A 20,608-nucleotide genomic window follows, 5' to 3' on the forward strand; every position below is an offset into this window, starting at 1 on the left:
CTGAGCCTGAATCCCTACCATTTACAGAGCATGCTGCCCTGTCCTGTGCCCTGGATGAGTACAGGAGGAAAGAGAATTTCTCTACAGGGAACATAAAGTTTAACATCGGCAGTGTTTACTTACCTTCACCACCTTATACCAGATTGGATGGTGGAAAATCAGTAAAGATAACAATAACTAGAGTAAGTATAAGTAACAATAATTAGAATACGTCATCCTTTATCTAGTAGGAAGCTGAATTATGGTCTAAGATCTGATGTTATGGTTCATTACCATGGTAATAGTCCACACCCACTGTTATTTATAGATATTGTCCTTGTCAGGAGTGCGATCTTAGAGGAAAAGCTTGTGGTTTATGGTCATGAAGGATATAAGCAGAGACATTTAGGACATTATGTAACTTTTATGGTCAAGTAATGGTTATATTTCCGTATTCAACCTTTCACTGTTGAAGGACATGTAACCTTTTAATTTTACAAATTATTTCGTTTGTGTCATAATTGGTTAAAATGTTTCTTCCTCTTAAACACCACCAGCTGTGTTGTGGTGCTACAGAAGTACAAATACAACAGATTTTTGTATTCATTCATTCTTTTTGATGCAGGTCAGTTATTCATAAGTGGCTTTGTGTGTTTATAAACCTTGTCATGTTTTCCAGTTCTCCAGCCTAAAATGGCTTCTGCCCCAGCTCTTAACTACTCAGGTATTAGTCACGATAAGTCTCGTCTGTCTTGGTGTTGCTGATTCCAACCAAATGTAGCTAAATATAGTTAACCCAACGTACTGCTGCTTGCTTATTAACCCCTGCTTGGTAGTCATCCATCTTCAAAGAAATAATTTGTTGGTTTAATGTCATTGTAATTTTGATACTGATTTTTGTTAACATCATAAATGTCTGTCATTTTGAGGTAACTTATTATTAACTTAGTTTGCTCTGCGTTTTTCAGAATCTAAATAACCCAGTAGTATAGCTCTGTGACTTTTTTAAGGTTAGTTTACCTTCCCTGCCTGTCCTCGAGCCAACAGTGTTATCATGACACATTCTTACTTACTGCTTTGTAGACTGTGAAGGTTAGATAGAGGTGGTCTTTGAGAAAAATAAAGCTGTAGCGCCCTCTGCTGAGGAAACTCATTATTCTGTCCAGTTCTTTGTGAATGAAAACAGGTACAGTATATAGACCATTCCAAAATGTTTTTAAAAGACCAATAAAAATGCACACAAACAACATTTTGTTTTTGTTTTACAAGTAAAGCAAATGCATTAGATATTATAAGAATCAAACCAAATTGGCTTACATGTGAGAGTGCACTGTAAATTCACAGTATTCTAATGAATCTGAATCTGAATTTTGTTGTTAACTTAATTAACTGATGCATGCCAGAGTCATTTGTCACTCACATCTACTGAACTCCTTTTTCTTAGAGTGAACCTGACTTCTTTGCTTTGCTTTTATGAGGCATTGACACTATCATGTCCAACTCCTCTCCTCCCCCTCCTCCTCTTCTTTTTCTTTTCGTAGACTCCATCCGCTCCAGTACTACCAGTTTGGCCAGAGGAGAGAGGAAAGGCTTCCTGGGTATCTTCCAGTTCAGCAGGAGGAAAACCAAGGTAAGACTCCAGATCTCTGTTGCTGCTTTTTTGACAATTTGTTGTATTTACACAAGAAGTTTTTTCTCACTCTTACATAATATCAGTGTAATTATGTTGTGTTCAAAGTTAATATTGGTCATTCATACATAATACTACATTGGAAGTATCGAATTAAGAGCAGCATTACTGTCAGCATAACTGTCCACAAAGTTTAGCAGTGAGAAATATGAGTTTGTGTAATCATTTACAAACTAACCTTGAGTGGTGCATGCCATTCATACGAATTCAGACAGATAGCCGAGACAGGCTAAATGCATGGCTGACCAGTTGAATGCTGCATGTTAGCTGTACCTTCCGTTTTGCAGACAGAGTCGACGTCTATGAACATGGATGACTGTGACGATAAAATAATCCTAAATACAGACAAACAATCCAATGTAAGTATTACTAACACATCTGACAATGTCCAGATTTGATAACTGAAACCAAAGTGGGATTTTGTTTTATTGTGATCGTCTCTGAAGCATTCCAATCATATTCTATGGGGTGGACAAAATAACAGGAACACCTGTACAATATGATACAAACCAGAAACAGCACATGGGGTGGGGAGTTCCTATTTTTACATAATTTTTTATCCATTTTTTTGGCTGCCGATAGGCATTCAGCCTGATGTATAATATAAAAGCCTTCTCTGTTGACGAGTACATACTGTTTTAAATAATATACTGGATGCCTACTATATCTATCTTCATGGTAGATTGTGATGAAACACTAAAAATGGCACATTAGAGATGCTCACGACATTGGACTATTGAGAAATGTTGATTATTATAGGTGTGTCAGGTCTCACCAGTGCTGTTTTATATGTGTGTGTATATATATCTACGTATATGTGTATGTGTATATTTCTTTTATATATGTTTGAAATGATTCAGGTAAAAATCTATTTTTTATTTGAGCCACATTTATGGGAAATATGCCAGGTTGAAATATTCCTTTAAGCCCAGGACCATCCTCACAGAATAGGACCTTGTTGCTCCTGTCCAATTGATTGTTGTGGTGTGGTCATGTGCACTGATGTCCTCCAGAGGGCAGCAACTGTCTCCAGTCAGCAGTCTGTTAGCGCTCTGTTCATCACAGGTCCAAAGGGGAGTGCTAACAGTGCTCTTGCCCCCCTGTCATTCCTAAAGTGGCTATAGGGAAATAATGTTATATTGTGATATTTATAGCTTTGAATGTGGTAGTGTACAGCCTGTCCTCCAGATACACAGTAGTCTATATGACTTGGGGTTGACCAGCTTTGAGGAGATTCACAAGAAACTGGAACTCCACAAAAAGGGTTGGTAGGTGGGAAGATTTGAACAAATGTCAATCAGGTGAAAATAAAGCTTGAGTGATGGATTTTTGATCATAGAAAAACACTAACAACTAAAATTTGTAGTGTTTTTTTCTAAACTATTAACTCCCTACAACCTCTCCTGTGTGTGTGTGTGTGTGTGTGTGTGTGTGTGTGTGTGTGTGTGTGTGTGTGTGTGAAGTGTATGTCCATGTTGCATTAAGCAGCTCTCTACCTGTTATATCCATAACTCAATCATGTTAATTTGATTTTGAAGCCATGAACCTCAGTTCAGCAGCAGCCACTGCGGCTCACCCCAGATCAATATGGCGTTTGATTGTATTAGCTGGAAAAACTGCCCGGCTCACTCTGGTTCACTTTGACTTCTCCACCCGTCCACTTCTCTGTTCTTAGTATTTCCTTCAGCATCGAGCATACGGCTTGCCAACACTGAATAATTTTCATTGTCACCATTAGCATTGTCTTCTTTAAGTTCTAAGCTGCCTTTGTGGTCTTCTTCATCCTCTTTGTAATGTATGTATGAGATGCTCCTGACTGCATGCCTTCCATTTGAAAAAAATAACAACAATGAAGGAAGACAGGGGAATGGAAAGGGAAAAAAATGGCAGCAGAGCATGAATTAAACATTCAGACTAATATAGACAGAGTATGTGGCATTCGATTTAAGAATATATTTAAAACACTGAAATCTATCAAAGACAGTGGGACCTCTTTTCCAGTGGGCTTTAATGCAGCTGGGCTTTTTCTCTCCGATATGATTGTTTCTCAGCCAGGGACTGTTATCAGACCACACACGTGCACGCAAGCAAACACACACACACGCGCACATAGACACACAGTGTTATCAGCCTGAAGGCATCAGATTACCCTACCTTGGCTACATTAGCACTAAAAGCCCAGCCTCTTATCTCTAATTGTTCATTAGGGGCTAAACTACTTGGTGTGTGTGTGTGTGTGTGTGTGTGTGTGTGTGGTCTTAAAACACTAACATGGTCAGAGAGCATCATGTTATAGGTGCTGATTCTGAAACAAACTGACTTCAAACAGGGACATGATGCTTGTTTTTTCTTTTTTAGATTTTAAAAGCCATCAAGGCCCATCAAGTATCTCAGAGAAGCAAATCAGTCCTAACCAACATTCTCAGAATGGCAGGAATCTGGTCCAACATTTAGGCATCACAATCACAGTGACATACACTTAACGAAGCAACAATTGATAGAGGATAAAATAGATAAGGTCTGACGCAAAGATGCACTCAGCTCATGAACCAAAATCCCTCCCTAAGTATCCTCTAAATTAATATTGTGGCAAACACACGTTCACATTTAATGATAATATATATTTTTTTTATGTACCTGTGTTTAAAGCGTAACTTAACACCCCCTGAAAATCTTGTTTTTGATAAATTCTAGTGGTCCTTTTGACCTTGCTCCAGTGATGTAGCTAGCAGTGGTGCTGGTCAGAGGTGAAACAGACTTCACCCAGAGAAGCCTGGTGTTTGCCAAGTAGCATGCCAAAAATTAGGATATTTTCTGTATTTTATTTTGACTTCCCCAATCACATGTATTTAGCTAAGCCTATAAATCTTCTAAATATATAGAAAAACTACATCATTTAATTTCACACTTCTCAGTGTAGTCAAACATTGCTGTGTGTTTTACATTCTAAAAGGAGAACATCTCCTTGTTCAAAGTAGGTGCAGGATGATTCTCCTCTATGCTGAGGTTAGACTAACTGTCAGTGTGATTCGTAGTTTTCTCAAGTATTCTGACACTGAGAGGCCACTGGAGATAATTTTTCATGGTCGTTTTTACATTAGCATTTGTGGTTTGTAGTAGTATCAGTCCTTATTACCCCGACATACAGTATGTAAGTCATGTTTCTTTATGTAGAAGTTATGCAGAAGTTCAATAGGTTCCTTTTAAGTTACGCACTTTGCAATTATGAGGACACTGTGAGTTTGGGTTCCCCCCAAATGCTGCAGTACGTTTTTCTACAGTTAGGTTTTCTTCTCTCTCAGTGTTTTGACAGATTTCAGATTGTTTACCGGAGGGAAGGAGTAGAAGAGAGCAGGTGAAAAAGTCAGACAAAGTTCATGTGAATTTTCCGCTTTGAACATTATATTTTGGTGAGGTGAAAACAAGCTCCCTTTTTTAGGTTTTCAAATGGAAATCACATCAGTCCTTCACTTCCAACGTTTCTTTTTTGTTCTGTCGGCCTCCATCTGCCATCTACCTCACCTCCCCCTTGCCCTGCTCTTACCCCTGTCAGTTACACAGCACAGTGAAAAACTGATTTAATATTTTTATGCCCCCGCACAGGTGACAGCTGTTGCTGGAGGCATTATGTTTTCGGGTTGTCCGTCTGTCCCATTCTCGTGAACGCAATATCTCAGGAAGGAATTTCTTCAAACTGGGTACCAACGTCCACTGAACTGATTACAATTTGGTTGTCAAAGGTCAAAGGTCAAAGTCACTGTGACCTCACCAAACACGTTTTTGCTATAACTCAAGAGTTGATGACCATATTTCACAATTGGTCGGACAATGAATAGGTGACACTTTGACTCAAGAACTGATGTGGTAATTATGACAAAATTTCACACAGATGTTTAATGGGTCAATAGGTCAAAGGTCAACTTCATTGTGACATCATAATGTCCTGGAAAAACACTTTTTTGGCCACACCATAACTCAGGAACAGAAGGGGAGATAGTTAACATATTTCATAGTTGGTCAGACACTGAATAGCTGCTACTTTTGACTTAAAGGTTAAAGGTCATTGTGACCTCAAACTAGGTTTTTAGCCATAATTTCCAGACATGACTGGACTGCTCTCCTCAAGGCCTCTTTCAGGAGCACTGTTCTTTTGCCATCCCTCCCCGATGTGAGATGTTCTAACCTTGGGTCCAATTAAATCTAATCTTATGTTCCTAAACCTTATGTTCCTTTTTGCTCTGCTTTTATGCTGTATCCAGGCATTGTCTGAACGCATCAATTAATCAGCTTTTAAACACTTTTCTTTTTTAGATCATGGGGGTGTGAGGCGTGGTTTTGTTCCCCTGTGGTGCCAAGGCTCTGTACCAAGCTGAGCCACGGGGAGATTCGGATTTTCAGGAGTACTTTGGGCTCTCTTTGATCAGATATTTGAAACCATTTTTTGTTCCTATGCAGCCACCCTTTGAAAATGCGGTTGCCCTTTCAACGTGGTCAAATAAATGCTTCAATAATTGTTGAGGCTGTGTTTGTGAGTGAGAAAGATTTCCTACTATGTAACAGTTGTTGAAAGTTGGGGAAACGTGGTTTTGATTCAGATTGTTTGTTTTGTTGTTCTTTGGATTATTGTTACTTTCAAGGCACTGTAATGGACATTGGCATCATAAGACAAGCTATGATGAAGAATGATGAGATTGTTACAACAAAGCTACATGCTTCAAATAGTCTTTGGAAAGACAGATCACTAAGGGTGATCCTACATCATTTGATGGCATTTCAGCTGTGGGTGGCGCAACAGCAACGTGGTCAATGAATACACCTATACCTTAGTGGTCAAGTGTCCGACTCACTTGAAATTGATAATAAAATGTCCTTAAAGCTCTCATAAACATACATGTTTTTTCACATGTATACTTGCATACATATTTATCAGTCTGACCTCATCCCCTTTTTTTGTTTTTGACATCACCCACAGGGTCTGTCCACAGGGGTCCCCAGCGCAGAGGATCGGCCAAGCACCTTGGGCCAGTCTCTGTCGGTCATGAACATACCCAGGTTGTCTCCTAAGGCTGAGGCTAAGAAGAGGAGGGCCCCAGCACAACCTGGGGCCCCAACACCCACCATGGGACACACTAGCTTTGAGGGCTATCAGGTGAGGGGATAAAAGAGCCGTGTTGAATTTGTGTTTTAGTTAGATTTAGACACGTCGATGAGGTGATACATACCACCAACTGGAAAGAGCCTTCATGGATAATTTCAGTCATTTCCATCATGACATAAAACTGACCCTTGCTCCTCATATATCCAGTGTGGTAAAAGCACTCATTCATACCTGCAGGGCAAACACAAAATTTCACACACTTTATTGTATTAGGACTTACTGCATACACACATACATTCCCCAAAAAACAACAAAAACAATGTATAATTGGGATTATAATGATGACACAACAGAGTTTTTTCATCTTAGAAAAGGTCCAATTATGTAAAATATCAGAATCCCTCAGTTCTCAGGATTGACCTAAAGTATTGCTTCTGAAAGCTGCAATCTGTTTGACGCAGCCTTTCCTTTGGGTGTTTTGGCTTGAGATTCAGCCCCTCAAGGTCAGAGTGACCTGTATCGTCTACATCACAGCAACAGCTCCCTGCAGTCTCATTATAGTGTTATGGCAGCATGCTGGGAAATGTTGTTTAGCAACCAACATCCTTCCTCCCCCCTCTGATAATAAGTTATGTTTATTTGGAGGAGCTAGTGTTATCGAGAGGAAATTTTGTTCTCAGGATGGCTCGTAGAATGGTGTTATCCTGTTTCGCTAACTAAAATGAACTGAGCATGGGGAAGCAGAAAACATTGCTGACAATAACTCGTTACTGAAGGTACTGTAAACACAAGCCTGAGAGGTCTGATTCACAATGTCTCTTGTTCTTAAAAAAATAGTTATAAAAAGCATTGAAAGCAACAAAGATGGCCAGTTATTAAATAATGCTACAAAACACAGGGATCATAAATCATGTCAGTTCAAGTCCAAGTGTATCTCTAAAGATGTTATCTTTAACCTAACTTGGCTAAACCAAAATATTCCATCTCTCCACTTAAGTTTATAATGGTAGATCAGAACAATTACGTAGCTACCAGTGGACCATTTGAGAAGGCTCAAATGTGTCCTTCCCTTATGGTATTCTTTTTAACTTAATTATAGATGTTTGATGTTTGTTCTTTTCTTTTTGCAGTGCATTCTATTAAGAAGCTCCTTATAGCAGCTGTGCTCGTTTATAGTACTGCAAATTGTAGTTGTGCAGAGGGAGACAGTAATTTATCTGTCCACCTGTCACATTAAGAGTTATGACAGCCACCAGAGCTGAAATACTGAGACACCACTGGGAGTCACAAGGGCAGCGTCACACAACAGGAGTTGGGAAGGTCATCTGAGGACTAGATGACTGGTCTAATAATAGATTTCTCCGCCTCGCTCTTATGCCTTCTCTGAACTGTTACCCTGTCTGGACACAAAGTCTCATGTATATTCATGCACGTCCACACATTGCAAGGGCAGGACACCTCTCATGTTTCACCTCCAACCTACAGAGAGATTGAAGACAGGCTGTCAATGCGTTCTGCGTGTCTTATCAACAGTTCAGCCTCATGCCAACAAGTGACAGAGTTCTCCAAACGTGTAAACAAGTCTGTAAAAAGTGGAACTTATATGCTGATTTCATGTGCATTTTTAATGTTTAAGTGAGGATTGATTGATAGATTAAAGAAGGGATGAACAGTTCAAATAATTTATAGATTGTTTCGTATTGCTTCATAAGGAGGGTGTATGTGATTAGTCAGAGTCATGTGAGGACACAGCAGAGGTGTCAGGTGTTCAAAGATTAGCAGCATGCCTGGCCTGTGTTTGTTGTGTGAATATGATTAAAGGATTTAGTTTCATGACAGTGAAGGGTGTCATAGCAGCCACGTTTTATCAGGATAGTTTCTCAGGGGCATTGGCATTAAAGAGCTCTGCATGACTTGGATCTGTGGAACAATTGTAAATGTCAAATCAAATCACATCGCAATCACGATCCAAATTGCACTTTCACATTTACATGAAATTTGTCGTTGCTGGAGGCACTTTTAAGCTACACTAGGAGACTGATGAGCGCATCTTCCTCAAAAAGTTAAAGCTCCAGTGAAAACAGATGTCATGCTATACTTTTGTAAAATATGATAGCTGAGATACAGGTTTGTCGACAAGGGATGGGCTGGAAGTGGGCCAGCTCACCTGGCAGAACTTGCACACAATCGATCACCAAATGTGCCGTTTTGTTTTTGTGGTATTTTCTGTGGTTGTTCAGACTTGTCATGCAGAAAAAAACACTTTCTCAACTGCTGCACGCTGTTTGTGTTACAGTCTATCCCACCTCATGTGGATACTGTCTGTATATGTGTGTTTAAGATGGAGGAGCATTAGGCGGTCATATGAGGACAGCTCTCTATGATGACTGTCCTCATTATAGACCTCCCTCTGCACCGAACAAGCTTAGGTGGTCAACTAATTGCGACTTACAAGGCACAGTAATGGACGTTGACATCATGATATAAGCTATAAGGATGATGAGATTGTTATAACGAAGCTAAATGCTTCACATAGCCTTTGGAGAGGCAGAGATCACTAAGAGCGGTCATTTAAATCAAAGATGGAACATAGTTAGATTAACATCATTGACAAAATTAGGAGGGTCATACTCTCTTCATAGTCAACTGTGGAAATACTGTTCAAATTCAGGGCCACAATGTAGCGCAAGATTTACAACCTCTGTGTCTATCACAAATGATACATTTAGGATAAGTGGGCTTTTGCTACATATAACTATAATAATATTTCACTCTGCTTTAATCTTCCTAATGTTGGAAGAATTGAAGCTAAACCTATGTTTAATGTACTTTTTGCAAGTAGTCTGGATGATCTAAATACCTGAAACATAACTATAATGTGAACTTGTGTAAACACTTGGCCTGTGCAGTATTATTTGTTTTTCTTAGTTCAACACTATTTGTATTTATTAACATAGCTAGTGAAACACCAAGCTGAGAGGGGCACTTCTTTGAGTACCTCTCTGTTGTACAGATAGTAGAACAAAAAATAATAGAACTTTTGACAAAAATAAATCCTGACTTGCCTAAAGTAGTGTCCCTTAAAAGAGAAATACTAGTGCAATGACCTTTTGAACACTGAAAGGGAGAGGCTGTTTGTGGGATAAGTTTTGTAAAAATTGAAAAGCTGTGAAGTGCAGATAATCAATAGCACATTGTTTCTCAGGTCGTTGTGAGTGACTATTCATACATGGTAGTTATACATTTTTTTTTTACACAATATGGATCGATGTCAGGGTGTTGAAACGGGAACTCTAACAAGATCTTGTTTCATTTACAGTAATGAAAGTAGATCTTTGACCTTTTTGATGTCTGAGAGGTTGCTATATACAGTAGTGAGAATGGGTATAGAAACAGCACTAAAAACAGCTGACTTAGTATTCCAGGAAGAGTGTAAAGTCATCTTTGACTGTAGGAGAATCAGATGTTTTTACATGCTGGAGTCGGAGAAGTTTACAGTTTCTTCAGCTTAGCAGTCAACAATATGTGTCTGTCTTTATGAGAGCAGCACTGAATTAAATTATGTTTTGGAACATTGAGTTCAGAGAAACACAACCTTGTTTTGGTTTTTTTTTTCTTCCTGCAGTGATACGAAATCTGTTATTGTGGTTTGGAAAGGAAGCCATGTCTACACTGCCTCTTGTGATAAAGTAAATTCTGAAGAAATTCTGAGCTTTCTGCTTCACTGCTCAGTAAAAGAAGAAGCTTCTTGAGCAAGAGCTTTTGTGCTCATGTGTGTTGTGTCACAGAGAAAGTCGGAAAGTCAAAGTAATGTAACATCGGGTCTAACAAGAGCTTTACATGTGTGTATTTGGGTTGTGCAACATTAACAATGTACAGTATGCTTTGGGATCATATTTGCAAAATGCAGTGCAGCGTGAAATCTGGTTGGCATGCCCTTATCACCACCCTCACCCTGCAGAAGGACACCACAGGTTCACCAAGTTCAACAGAGGACAAGCAGCATTTAAGAGCAGAAGGTGAAGGAGAATTTTTATTGCACTTTCATTGCTCTTATATTTCATTTTCAATTGTCACCAAATGACAAAAGCAAATTGAATTTGCATTTCTGCCTACATTAGTCACTGGACTAATAACTAAGTAATGTCCCTGGACTGCCCAGAAATTAGGAGAATGGCAGCATAACATGCTTGTAGACCTGGAAAACCTTTAAACTGAATAACAATGTAGCCAATCCAGGAAATTCCAATATGAAACAAAACCATTTCTTGTTCCACACAGCAGAGTTTCTTGTGAAGCCCAAAGCCAGGGAAGGGTGATACGAGCCAGAGGGGACAGGAAAGTCGTAATTCACATCACATCTGTTTGCTAAGACATGTGAACCCTGATGTGGGAATTAAAGTTTGATGACTGTCTCTCAGTTGAAAGAACTCAAATGAACCATGGTAGCAGAAAAACTGTTGCAACTCTATGAGATTGAATTTCTAAAGGGAAATCCAGTTGTCAGATTTGACAAAGAATTGCCCAAAACAGCTCTGACATTATGTGATTGCTGATCAGACCTTAATGATGGCAGTTTGCAGTACTGTGAGGGGCAGAAGTATAGTTTTAGTATTTTCCTCAATGTGCTTCCTCTGAACTAAATGTTTTTGTGTCGGCTGCCTGGATGTGTGTACGCATTGTATGTATTCAGTTGTGCATGTGTGTCAACCAACATGACAGTCTGAGCTTTCTGCCCAAAACTGTCCCCACAGTTGTCTGTGTTGCATGAATCTGTTTTTTTGTGCATGCTGCATTCCTGCCTGTGTCTGTGTGGCTTCTTGATTGATCGAGCTTGCTACGTGTTTCTTCCTGATGATCTGTCACTCTGCGAAAATAAAGAGTTGGCAGCAGGGGGAGGCTTGTTTTTCACAGCCATCCATCAGTCCCATAGTTGTCTACAACGGTAGCTAACTTTAATCTGCTCTAATGCACAGCTCTGGTTCAGTCAGTAAGACAAAATTGCTACTGGATCTGTGTTCAGTAATCAGCTTTCCTGGAAGTGTTTTTTTCTTTGCTTCCCTTTTTCTTCTTTGTTTTACTATCCATCTGTCTGTTTTGTTCCCCCTTGATATCAGCTTTTCTTTTGCTGTACACCCTCTGTTTTGGCTCTTTTACAACACTTGTCGAATGGTCACAGCATCGCCCAATGAATACACCCCCTACTTTTAACAACATAAACAAAGCCATACTGTTGTTGGGTTTCTTCGCTGTTAGTCCCTGTTGTGTTTGTGGTTAGATAGGCTTAGCCTCGTTCAGATAAGAATCTGTGAGAGAACAAGAGAGCAAAACAAAGGAGGGTAAGTTAAGTAAGAAACAGTGCAAAGACAGAAAGGTAACCTGGGTGTTCCTCATGTGAGATGTCAATAGAGGTTTGCAAGGATGTAGAGAAGGATGTTTACTGTATCTCTCCATATATTCTGAAGGAACAAAACAGTTTTCAAATCAGTTGGGAGCAAAGAAAAAAGGAGGCTACTGCTGCCAAAGCAAACAGGCAGCCTTTTCTTCCGATCATCTCTCATCCTTCATCCTTCCTTTAGAGCTGCTGTGTTTGTTCATTTGGGCCACAGCTGAAAACAGCAGGTGCTCTGGTAGGACAATGTACATTTCACATACGTCTTCAAAAGGGCCTCAATTGCAATTGACGAAAAGATGTAATATAACACATGTTATATTCTGATCTTGGTCTGAAATAAGTTTTGCATTGACAACAAAAGTGTCACATGCATATATGAGTCAATTACATCAGTACTATTGTACAAGTAGCATTCATGCAAAAACTGAATCTAACTCCAACATTTTTGGATACTATTGGATTGACCATTAGCTGTGCTTTAACACTGTTACAGGAGAATAGAAGATCTTTTACAGGTTGTTCGTTGTCTCCTTGTATACTGAATGTTATTGTGCTGTTTAATTGACACACAGTACAGTAGTCAATTAAACAGTACTTATTATACAATATTATTTGACTTCTACTTATTTTACTATTTTTTACTTCATTTACTCTTATGATATTATTCAATTTAACCTTTGTCGTAGACATGCCTCCTAATTACATGAATACTATTTATATTAATGTTCTGTGTCCTTTATGTCCGCTTGGTCTTGTGGTTGTGGTGTGACTGAGGTGTACGTTCGGTATGAACTATAATCTTTCTATTCTTACGCACTGACCTTGAAGATTGTGAAAGTGCGAGTTAGGGGCCTGGAATAGGGGACCACGTCACCCTGCCATTCTGCCTATGTAGGACAGGATCTGTTTGCACTTGATGCTGTCAAAACATCTTGTGTATGAAACCAGCCAGGACAGATGGGACAAACAAATGAAGCAAATGTGTGTTTGTGTCAGTCTCAAATGGTTTGTGGCTGTATCTGAGTGTCGGTGTGTGTGTGTTAGGATTCCTCTAAACGTGTGGATGTGTTGCAATCAGATAATCAGGATATATTGCTATTTTAAAGAGGTAATCACTGATCTGTGGTGGATTATAATAGAACGCAATCAGTGAATACCCCTTGTTGGCATATATATGTAATCTGATATTCCAGTCAAGGTTTTTGCCATTGATCCCCATCCAAGTATTTGCTGACACATATTTATATATGTATATATTATATATTTTAAGGGTGAAGTGATTAGTTGATTAGTCCATCAACAGAAAGTTGATATGTAGTTGTATGTATTCGTATATTTCTATTAATAACTAAGCATACTGCAGTGTTGCCTACAGAAAGCCAAACTTGAAATTTGCAGACGCTCAGTCTTTATTTATCGTAGGCAAATTACTCACCATGTTACTACTGCTACTGCTACTATGTTACTCTACTCTGATCCCTCTAACCCCTGACCCAAAACTCACTGTCTATATGCACATTACTGTAAATGTAGGGAAAAGGGGAAGAAAACATTACCTTTCAGTGGGTTAGTAGGACAATGTAGATGACAATGGAACTGGGTCAGCCATGTGTCTCCTTATCCTTAGCTAGCCTCCTCTACGCCCCCCCCCACCCTTCACACACACATTGTTAAGACTTTTAACATGAAAGTCTTTTCATCGTACACGCCACACACCCGCACATGTTCATTACACACACACACAATAACCCTAACACACGCTAACTGTCTTCCGACCTACTGTTTGGATGTTTTTGACCCCGGTGCCCTCACAGTGTTGAGACAGCTCAGCTGCTATTATTATCTCTGACACGCACATACATACACATACATCAGCGCACACACATGCATATATGAATGTGCTTGTGCATGCTGACATGTACAAGCACACACATATACAGTGAAACCCCCCTCTCATACACACACATACTCACATTTCACATTCCACATTAGCGCTGTAATGTTGCTTGTAACAAAGCCCCTCACCCATCAAGAGTACTTCAAAACAACTGATGAATGGTCACGCCACAAGGTTGCAGCCTCCATGGGTGGCCCTATCTGATCAACATGCTCCAACATGGGGCCCTTCGCCTCTCAAACCATTGAGTGGAAAATTAAATGGACACATCAGACTGTCCTGGCAAGGCCTTCTACACACTTTTGTGTAAAGGTGCATTCCCTTTAAAATATACCCTTGCCCTCGTGTTGTGTTATTTGTCAATCAAGAAGAGAAAAATCTGAATGTGTTAAAGCAAAGAAGCATGTTGGTAGACAATAACTTCTTGTTCAGGATGTGGGCATTGTGATTGGTGTAGTGCTCCTGATCAGTTGTGATCGACAGGTGAGACTCGGGTTACATGTTAAATTGATCACAAAAAGTGAGCCATGTGTGTTTAATTTTCTCCACTATATTTTACTTTAGTTATGCCAACTTATTAGACAGCAGAATGAAAAAATGAACAAAACTATGGCATTTTTTACTTTAGGGCTTGTCTTACATCCTTTCTTAATCATCCGAAATCAGTGGTGACTTGTTGATTGTCTTTCTTGTGTTAGGAGAGTACTCGTGGAAGGGCTTTGCTTATTTGAGCCCTGTAGATATTTAAATCACCAGAACATGATCCATGAATCTGGCTCCTTGTGATAATGAAAACCCTTAACTTCTTAATGTTTATCTTTGACTCAATAAAATAGCCTACCTAAATCTACTATATGATTTCATTTTGCATTTTATCATTCATGAAATGAGAAAGAACTGCTCTATAGTGAACTCACTTCCTCAACTCAACCTTGACACTGTTTCTGCTTGTGATTTGATGAGAGATAAGACATGAGCAAAAGTGGCCAGATCCTGCTTCTAGCTTGCAGCAGTACATGCAGAGCTTTTGGGGAAAAAAAGTTGTCTTTTCTTGAACACTGAAAAGACCATCTTTCCCAATGATATACAGTCTCCTCTGTGTAACACAAGTTTGAAAAAACATCTGCAAATGTAAAGACCGTAAACAACACACATAAACACAGTGTATACATATCATATTACATAGCCAGCTTAAACTTAATGTATAGTGTGACCTTGAATGTGGTATAATACAGAGTCTTGAGTCTTGGCTTCAGTCTCTAACAATCTTAAGTACATGCTGTGTTCCCAGTCATGGCGCCAATAAGCCCATGAGAGCAGCACACTTAACCCTGCAACCCCTAACAACTCCCTAATCCATACACCCAAGCTCAGCCTGAGATATGAGATATACTGTTCCTTCTCATGTGTGTGTACTTGTGTGCATATGTGAGAGTGTGTTTGTGCCTGTACAGTCACACAGAGAAGTGTGTGTGCGTGCGTGTGTGTGTGTGTGTGTGTGTGTGTTGCAGTCACAGTCTTCTTCCTTTCATAGCAGGGCTTGGCTGCAGTCTTATGTTTCACTCTGCAGGGAACGCACACATAAACATACTAGCACACATGCACGCACACACACACGCACGCACACACACACACACACGCACACACACACACACACACACACACACACACATCCATCTTCATAGGCAAGTCAGTCATCCATTTCAGCTTCAACTTTGGCCCACATCCACTGGTCTATATTCATGTATGTATGAATGTCAGAGAGGGAGAAAAGCGGGTGACCAAGGAAGAGAAAAACAACCAGTTGGGGGGCCATTTAGATTTCCATAGCATGCCATGCAGTGAGTTCATTGGGTTCACATGTGTGAACCCAGTTTGCCTACAGAACGGCAAGGTGGCCTGGTCTCTCTCTTGTCCTGCTGCATGATGCAACACTACATGCAGCTCCAGGCATGTTCTCTGCTGAGTTTCAGAGTGAAGACAAGTTGAACGCAGCAGCAGTAATTGGGATTTTTCAGAAAGAAGGACATCTATACTGTTGAAACCTGCCCACGGTACTTGTAAATTGATTCTTAGAAAACTGACTTCACAGAAAGTGATATCAACTTGCACAGGAGGGTGTGAATGGTGTCATCTCCCTGTGGAATGAAACGGATAATTTCCCCCTTGTTAGCTTGTTGATGATTCATAGTTTTATTCTGTCCCACTTTTTTATTTATCTCTCTCTTCCTCCTTCCCTATCCTCCCCTCCTGCCTCCTTCCATCTCACAACCCCCCCCCCAACCAGTGTGAATTTATTATGTTTCTCTTTCCATCACATTCTCATTATAAAAAACATAAAACAGTATTAATGTTATGAAACATCCATCGACAGATTTCTTTTGAACCACTTGTTCTCACTGAGCCGAATGTCACTTCATATCATTTTACTTTTTCATCACTGACTTCTTGCCTAATGTTGGAGATATGGGAACAACATGACAAGACAGAGTTTCTAAATGTTTTTGTTTTGTGTTTACACACACACAGAAGAAATTACATAATTTTACTAATAACTGAACCGCCACTTCATCCCCTGGAGTGATCATTGATTCAGTTTTACCAGTAATTCACGAAGACAGCATTACATTTGAATGATGGTCAATGTCCCCTTGAATAAGTATGAGAAACACCATAGTAAAATGCTCATACAGTATATGTGTACTATCATTATACCACTGCATCAAATTTACTGCATCACTGCCAGACATTATATGTCTTGTTGTAGGATGATTTAAAAGGAATGTTGGCACTCATTGGATAGATTTGAAGACTCAGATGCCCGCCAGAACACCACTTGATTTAATTACTCAGTAGTAAACTCTACTTAAGTCCTGATAGACAGGCTGATTTATGGTTAGACCACACACACACATATATGCACAAGGTGCTCACATAAATTAACTTTCTACTGCCTCCTTCTCTTTCACTTGTTTTCTATCAGATGAGCCTTGGCTCAGAAAGCCAGCAGAGGAAAAGAAAGGCTCCAGCCCCTCCGCCGACTCCAGCTTCCATCACCCCAGGCCCTGAAGATACTTCAACCTCTGCTGCTCCCACCCCTGATTGCCACACTACTGAAACACCCACCCCAGCCTTCCGTACCAAGGTGGCACAGTCAACCACTGTCTCTGCTACCACTGTGGTAACGCAAACAGTTAAACCGGTCCCCTTGAAAATAGCAGTACAACCTCCACCTGTATGCGCTTCCACACCAACCCCCAGCTCCCCAACCCCAAGCAGCAGCACCACCGACAGCTTGGCAGTCCAGGATTCCAGCTCTGAACTCAGCCACAGCCTGGACGACTCAGACGCTGACCTAGACCAGACCGGTTCCCACTGCAGCAGCCTCACCAGCAGCACGGTGAGCGGGTCTGTGCGGTTCCAGCCCACTGCGAAAAGCTCCAGCAGCAGTATGGAGGAATCAGAAAAGGCCAGAAGCGTGGCTGCCAAATTAAATCAAGAGGTGACCTCAGCCAGCAGCTCCAGGTCGGAGACTGAGTCGGCCTTAAACCTGAAACTGGATGAAGTTGAGAACAACAGACACAGCGCAATGGGTAAATATTTATTAAATGGCACTTTAACAGACACTCAAAAAACAGCACCTGATACAGGTTTTAGAAACAAGAATCTACATTTGACTACAGTCTACAAATCCAGCATATAAATGAAACCGATTCAGAAAAAAAAAAGGAAAAAATGTATCTTTAATACTCCTAAATTGATGCTTTCTGAAAACACTATAATTATCAGCTGTTTTCTCTTTGATGACACCTATTTTATTCTAGTAATTGTCTAACATCTATCAGTTGGCAGACTTCCTCTTCTTTGCAAATAATAATATAATAATAATATGTACTTTATTTGACACAGGCCCTAAAGACACACGTGCACACAGACCTATAGCCATATATATATTAATGTGGCCAGAGTGATGGAGCTGCCACATAGAACAGCTACCAGTCCATACTCCGTACCCTCTGGTCCAAGCTGGACTTTAACAGCCTACCCCTGGACTGAGCTACTACCGCCCCCACAAACGAAAGACAGAGACACAAACACTGGTAGACTTTTATGTTCTTAAACAGCAACCTGAATAATGCCAAATGACAGCTCAGGCTATTTATAATGATAAAGCAGACACAGCACCACAGGCGATGAAGCTTTAATGACATCTACCTGTTGTATTGGTATGTCATCATGACATAATCATTCTTGGTTTTTAATATCTTCCATCAGTTACTCCATCAGATTTAAACCAATTATGACATGTGACATTTTCACCCCACCGTACACAAAACTTTATTCATAAAAGAAAATGAACTTGGCTGTCGATTGCTCAACTCTTGACAGTGACGGTAAACACTCTCTCTGTATGTTGAAGAATTGAGACAGTCTGAAGTTGCCTGTAGAGGTTTTCTACCTGTTAGAAAGTGACTTAATGTCTGCCCTGGATAACTGAGCTGTCACGTCTGCAACATCTGAACCTTAAACTGTCAAGATTGATGCACATAACCTAGTGAAAGGGTGTGTGTGTGTGTGTGTGTGTGTGTGTGTGTGTGTGTGTGTGTGTGTGTGTGTGTGTGTGTGTGTGTGTGTGTGTGTGTGTGTGTGTGTTTGCATGTCATGGCTGAAGTACAGGAACTAGTGGAGCTGGTTTTCATCATAACTCATGAGACAATGCAGTCCTTGTCTCTTGCTTGCACTATCAATCCCTCACGTTCTTCTTATCTTTCTCTCTTTTTTCCTCTCTCTCTCTCTCTCTCTCTCTCTCTCTCTCTCTCTCTCTCTCTCTCTCTCTCTCATAGCCACTCACCCAAACCTTCAAAGCAGGGCAGATACAAAGACAGGCAGATCCATCATAGATTTAAACAGGATCTACTTGAACTTTAGCTGGCCTGGTATTGATCCTTATATAACCTAGATCTTTCTCCGTAGCAAAGTGAGATTGCAGCAGAGGCCTGTCGTGTCTGACAGGGGCAGAGATGAGAGAGCCACAGACCTCAGAAAAGGGATGAGAAAGGTGAGGGTACCAGAATGGAGTTCAGAGAAGGGAGCATGGGAAGGTTTTGGCAGCGGGATGACATAGTAGCAAGGTAGAGACAAGGGGACTAGGGGGGTTTAAGGAGAGGAGAGTGATGGACAGGCAGATGAAAGCAAGGGAAAGGATGAAGTATGAGGAGGTTAGTGCATTAGTCAGGATAGAGCAGACAGCACCAGGGTCATTAATACATTTATAGACCTAGCTACTGCTCCTTTTCTCTATCCTGACGCTGTTGACAGTGCATCACCTTCTCTCGTCTCTTTTGCTTTGACTCTCTCCCTATTTTCAACCTTCCTCCTTGCCCTTCAGTGTGTTTGAAAGTATTCACTGAGTCAAAATGTTTACTTGTAATAAAATAGTTTTATTCCAAAAGCCACATTCTCTCCAACAGTCATTTTTGTCCTACACACAACCTCAACGTTAGCTTTTCACATGCAATGACTAGAAACGAAAAGATATTATTCAGTGTAGCGGGACAACTGCACTTCATTTTGCATGTATGTACAGTACCTATTTGGCAGTAAATGAATAGCTGGTAACAACTACACCCTGCACGTACAGTATAGGGTGGTGCCCTCATGCTTGTATAGGCAGAGGCAGAAATGTACACATTACATTTGTTAGGTTTCAGTTAGTCTCTCATTTTTATAGGTTTGATTTGGTCTTTAATTTGTGTAAGTTTTATTGAACCTTTCATTCAAGCAAAATTTGTGTATGTGTATGTCAAACTGTAAACTGTGTGTCATTTTCTTTGGGAGGCTTTGTGATAAAAGATGAGGTGGAGCTGAGGTAGAGCAAACCATGAAGTATTTTTGTTTTATACCATCGCTTTTTCTAGTGCTTCTATTGTACTATAGTTTACACTGTTACACTGTAGTGTAGTAAGTTTAAAATGTCTGTGTGTATGCTTGTGCAGGCGTGTGTGTGCGTGTGTGTGCTCCAGAAGCTGTCATGGTTATGATGGTGTTGTTTATCATCTCAGGCCTGTATGCTGTTTCAGTCCCTTCCTATTGTCGCCAACAGAGTGAACAGATAAAGTAGCACATCGACAGCACCTGCTGACTAAGACACAGCACATTGATGCATCACTCGTCTTATAAGGACATTTAGGTAGCTATATTTCAGCAGTGCTGTTTTATAGCAATTGTGCGTTTGCCCCTACAACCCAATATGTCATCCAGATTGAGTTTGTCTTATTTGTCAGTCCATACTTCGGTTATCATCACCTGTCTCACGTGCTTTTTGTGTCATAGTCTGCATAAATTATTGTCTGTTTTCAACCATTCTTGGCATGAAATAAGGATGAAATGAAAAGCCTCGGTGGCAGAGTATGCAGCAAAAAAAATAAAACAACAACTCTTCTCCTGGCACACATTTATAAGTTTTTACTTTTTTGAATCTTCAGCTGATACTCTACAGACATTTGTTGCCAAAGTTAGGCTCCACCACATAGTCAAGTAACTTGTGAA

At 40.2% G+C, this 20,608-nt stretch overlaps 1 protein-coding gene across 1 annotated transcript in view; it reads left to right on the forward strand.

The window, feature by feature from the left end:
• cobl (cordon-bleu WH2 repeat protein) overlaps window positions 1–20,608 on the forward strand; it is a 37,188-nt gene that overhangs the window by 5,821 nt on the left and 10,759 nt on the right. The window contains 5 exon segments of the mRNA XM_070912314.1: window positions 659–703; window positions 1,521–1,609; window positions 1,957–2,028; window positions 6,642–6,818; window positions 17,043–17,652. Of these exon segments, the coding sequence (XP_070768415.1) occupies window positions 659–703; window positions 1,521–1,609; window positions 1,957–2,028; window positions 6,642–6,818; window positions 17,043–17,652 (993 nt within the window).

Source organism: Enoplosus armatus, chromosome 9 (genome assembly GCF_043641665.1).
Source record: "Enoplosus armatus isolate fEnoArm2 chromosome 9, fEnoArm2.hap1, whole genome shotgun sequence".
NCBI classification, from domain to species: Eukaryota; Metazoa; Chordata; class Actinopteri; order Centrarchiformes; family Enoplosidae; genus Enoplosus; species Enoplosus armatus.